The sequence below is a fragment of the Adiantum capillus-veneris genome, chromosome 3 (assembly GCF_014529385.1).
Source record: "Adiantum capillus-veneris isolate H3 chromosome 3, ASM1452938v2, whole genome shotgun sequence".
NCBI classification, from domain to species: domain Eukaryota; kingdom Viridiplantae; phylum Streptophyta; class Polypodiopsida; order Polypodiales; family Pteridaceae; genus Adiantum; species Adiantum capillus-veneris.
The window spans coordinates 151,696,909-151,701,775 of NC_140933.1; the positions used below are offsets into that span (position 1 = coordinate 151,696,909).

The window sequence follows — 4,867 nt, forward strand, 5'->3', positions numbered from 1 at the left end:
TTATGGTAGTGTTGTGGTAGGATTAGTGACTGTAGAGTGTTGTTCATGTCTAGCTCAGGGTTGACAACCCAGAGATTGCCTCCATGCCCTAGTCAGGTCAGCTACGTCCTCGGATTGACAGTTTGTTGGTCTGTGTTCTCGTTGTGCTCCATCGTCCGTCGCGGCGTACCCGCTAACAAGTCTCATGTATGCTATGGTGGCATCTCTTGGCTTTTAGGCCGTCGGATCTCTGTAGCAAGGGGGACAAGATGTATGTATTTATGGAGTCGCTTTACCTGCAATGACGCATAATAGGCGGGTTGGATAGGGTTGTGGAGTGTGAGTGGGTAGGTCTGGGGTTCAAGGCTCGACGCTGATTGGGAACCCTAAATTTTTATGTTCGTTGATTTATAATCAACGATGGATTAAAGCGGAGCCGTCGATCCCTCCACTCGACCCCGTGTCCTTTATTGAAAAAGGAGAAGGGGGGGGGGGGAGCCCAACAAGAATCTTGACAGTCAGCATGTTTAGTTTGACCAAATATGAGTACTTCTTTATGCCGACTTGACTTGGCGTGGTAAAGGTGTGTCAAATTTCAATGTGTGGCTAAAGTTCACTTTTTTGTTTAAGTTGTTGGTTGGCAAGAGCAATGATCTGAAGGTGACATGCACAGTTCTGTGGGACCGTGGGAGTACCTAAGCTAGGGCACAAAGAGCAAGCTGGGAATGGATGGGCATTGGACACGGGAGAGATCCGGACACGGGTGCGAAATAGTATTGTAGATTCATTTGTAATGAACACGGGGGATTAGGACTATGGATAAAACCATAATGCCAAATATTACTTGGGACAAGTACCGAAAAGTGGCACGACAGATGAAATGAAAACACACATGCGCCAAATAATGCAAAAGGAAAAGGATAACAGCCCTGCACCCAACAAAACTATAGGCAAGCCCAAGAAGCCCCGATCGCCCTCTCTCTCTCCCCGCAGAAAGTCGCAGCTCGAGCTCGCCATCGCCACAGCTAACAGCTCCGCCTCTTCCTCGTCAGACGAATCGCCCCCGCCCCCGCCCTCTGCCTCTCCCTCTCCCTCTTCCCCCCCTGCCCCGCCCTACGCCGCCACCGCCCGCCCTCACCCGCTCTACCACGGCATCCGACAGCGCAGCTGGGGTAAATGGGTCTCCGAAATCCGCGAGCCCCGCAAGAAAACCCGCATCTGGCTCGGCTCCTTCTCCACCCCCGCAATGGCCGCCCGCGCCTACGACGTCGCCGCCCTCTCCCTCAAGGGCCCCTCTGCTCACCTCAACTTCCCCGATCTCGCCGCCTCCCTCCCTCGCCCTGTTAGCCTCTCCCCCCGCGACATCCAGACCGCCGCTGCCGCCGCTGCCGCTGCCTGGTCCACCGTCCCCGACCCTGCTAGTGTTTCCCCGTCGCCCTTTCTCCAGCATCCCGTTTCTTTGCCCACCAATATCCCTGCACCTAGTTTTCTAATTCCGCATTGCGTGCCTCAAGCAGAACTCCCATCATCCCTGCCAGAATGTTCAACTCGATCATTATTGTATACACATTACCTTCCAACACCTGCTACTTCGACATCAGCTTCTCTGCGTACCTCTGAGTGGGCATCATCCCCATTCTGCATTCAAGATGTATCTGGGAGATTCTCTGCGATGAGAATAGCGGAGAGCAGGGAAGTGTCAAACGATGGTGGTACAATATTGGGAGGGGAAAAGGAAATGGGGTGCTCAGGCGCAGCGGAAGCCACGGCTGGAGACAGGAGCTTGAGCTTCACTGCTCGTGATGCTGCAGCTGCTGCTGCCATGGCGGGCAGTGAGGAGCATCATCCGTACATCCTGGCAGAGATGGCGGAGGCAATGCTACTCCCTCAGCGCGTTTGCCAGCCTGTGGAGGAGCAAGAGGAGCTCCATCACGTGTGGTTATGGGATGATTAGCAACTTCACCTATAATCATAATCATTATTGAACTACAATTAACTCTCACACTTTATTAACCAACCATCCTTAGGCTATTGCATATGAATCCCCAATTTTTTGGTGTATATCATATTTTTTTCCGATTCTATGCAATTATTCACTTTCTTTTTGAAAGCGTTCTCACATTTGCCTAAATGTGGCGCGTTTGGAAGTTTGATCGTTACCAAAATTTGGTGCACACATTGGATTGATTTCCATGAAAAACTTTTATGGTTATGGACAGGCTTAAAATTGGCATCTAATCATCTACCTCCCAAGCGGAGCTCCACATGGGTGCATCATAATCCCAACCAGTCTCTCCTTGCTAGTATGCCCATTGCTGGCAAAATGTCAGGGTTTAGTGTTATTTTAATCGGTTAAATGCAAAATCCTAAGTAGATTTTGAGCTCCCCTTGAAGAAAATTGGTAATTTTTATAAGTTTTAGAGAAAATCTATCTACTAACACTGCGAGCACGTGTCAAACACTGCGAGCTGAAGGCTTGCGACAAGGAAAAAGAGAGCCGCCAGCTCTACCAGGCTTTAACGCGGAGGTTATGCAGGGTACCTTTCAAGTACATTCAAGTACTGACGGTCGCCTTGCACCAGTAGGACCCCGCCTTGCAGCAGAAGTACAAATGAGAGAGCGAGAGAGAGACTATGAGAGATTACAAACGAGAGAGAGAGAGAGAGAGAGAGAGAGAGAGAGAGAGAGAGAGAGAGAGTCCTCATACTACGCCTTGGACGTGAAGTGGCGGATCTGCCAGGCTTTAACACGGAGGCCGCCTTGCAGCAGTAGGACCCCGCCTTGCAGCAGAAGTACAAACGAGAGAGAGAGTCTGAGAGAGTACAAAAGAGAGAGAGAGAGAGAGAGAGAGAGAGAGAGAGAGAGAGAGAGAGACAAGAAGAAGAAGAAGAAGACGTACGTGATCCCCTGCAAGGTATTCTCTCTCTCTCTCTCTCTCTCTCTCTCTCATCGCCCTGAGCCCCAGGGGGTATGCTATGCTATGGTATGCGAGTAAAATGTACACAGCCGTATCATTTGGGTGTTAACTAGGCTTTGAAGGAGACATTGGCGAGGGACCACACGTCCTTGTGTGCATGCAGCTGGTCCTGCAGCAGTACGAGAGTGCCCCATGGTAAGGCGTATGAGCTCAACACCACCAGCGCCATGAACAGAGTGAACTCCATGCATGCATATCAGCATACAAATGCCGCAAATCCCAACGCTGTAAACACCATGGAGGCAGCTACGGTGATGTACTCCTCTTGCACCAGCTTAATCTTCATCGAGGAGCGCTTCAAAGGCAAAGGCTTGGTTACTGTGATGCTCTGTCTCGCAGCGTCTCTCTCAGAGCAGCTTATCTCTCTCTCTCTCTCTCTCTCTCTCTCTCTCTCTCTCTCTCTCTCTCTCTCTCTCTCTCTCTCTCTCAGCGGCTTCTGCAGGGTCAGTACAAATTAAGGCTTGGCTTGGATGATGCTGGACGAGGAGGCGGCTATAGTATTCTCCTCCTCTCTCTCGCAGTCCTCAGAGCAGCGTCTCTCTCTCTCTCTCTCTCTCTCTCTCTCTCTCTCTCTCTCTCATTTGATCATAACTTCTTCATTCGAACTCCGATTTGGGTGATCTATAGCCTCAATCGAAGAGCACGAAGCCCTCTACGCACTGATGTAACGACAGAATTTTTCTGAGCAATGGAAAGCTTTGCTATAACAACATCTCAGAGTTGAAAAACTGTCAAAACTTTGCGTTTTTGTTGCCGACTCTAAGGCAATGTCGGACAAAACTCGCAAGGGTGGAAAATCCACACTCGCCATGGAGAATGATGCAAAATCTCCAAGGAATTTGGATGCTAATCCAACCACATCATCTACAACAACGGAAGCAATGATCATGGCTTACTTGATCTCGTTATAAGAAACCGTCAACAAGCAAGGTGAAGAGTTGCGTGCACTTGCAATGGAGAATGGCACTTTAAGAGTTCTTGTTGTGGAGAATGAGCACCTCAAGAAGGTTCTTGAAATGCAAACAACACGCTTGATGCATCTTGAGAATGAAGTTCAAGAATGTAAGCGTTCTCTTGTGGACATGAATATATTGAAAGAGCGCTTGAGCAAAGTTGAGAGTGATCATGTATTGAAAGAGGAAACGATAGATACAATACGACATGATGTATGTGAGATGAGAAATGCATCCAAATCATGGGCTGATATATGTAAGGATAATGTGAACCCAAGGGAGGTATCTATACAATTTTTTTCCTAAATTAGAATGTTTTACTAGACAAATGTATGCCCCCAATGTACATGTCTAAGCTGATTGAGATGTTAGGATCCTGATCTTCACAATCATGCATGGGTTTTTTATTATTATAATCATGTGAAGTTGCACTTTGAGCCGTCGGAGTTTTCTTTTGTAGCCTCAAGTGCAACCATGGAAGGACATATAAGCCAATCACCCATGGAGCAAAAGAACCAAATAAGGAGATCTATGTATTCAATGTTTGGCTGCAAGTGGCAAATGAATTGCTAGTAATTTGATAGAACCTTTTTGGTATTCATATGCAAGGCACTAAGTGTTGGTGGGATTTGCACATCTGCAGCTGCAAAAATTGATACACATATACAAGGGCATTATGGTGACCACACTTGTTTCATACACCTCGATTGGTTTTAGATGCAATCGTGGATGGTAACTTTGAAATGAGGGCATATGCAAGGATTGAGTAAATATGGCAAAGTTCCTTTTAGTGCTTTAGTGAAATTTCATGATTCCACCTTTTTGTTGTTGTAATGTGCCCACCTTCCCAATTAAACTTAGCAAGGAAATTTTTCTACATAGGTCAGTTTAGTTTAGGCTGGGTACAGATGGACCGGCGGAAGTGTGAGCCAAAGTTGTGTGCATCCTCCGTGGTGCA

General features: G+C 47.8%; 1 protein-coding gene across 1 annotated transcript; it reads left to right on the forward strand.

Moving 5' to 3' along the window:
- Nucleotides 1-842: 842 nt before the first annotated feature.
- On the forward strand, nt 843-2,089 carry LOC147461953 (uncharacterized). Its single transcript, XM_086509415.1, has one exon. The coding sequence runs from the start codon at nt 860-862 to the stop codon at nt 1,931-1,933; it is 1,074 nt and encodes a 357-aa protein (XP_086365541.1). The 5' UTR covers nt 843-859; the 3' UTR covers nt 1,934-2,089.
- The last annotated feature ends 2,778 nt before the right edge of the window (nt 2,090-4,867 follow it).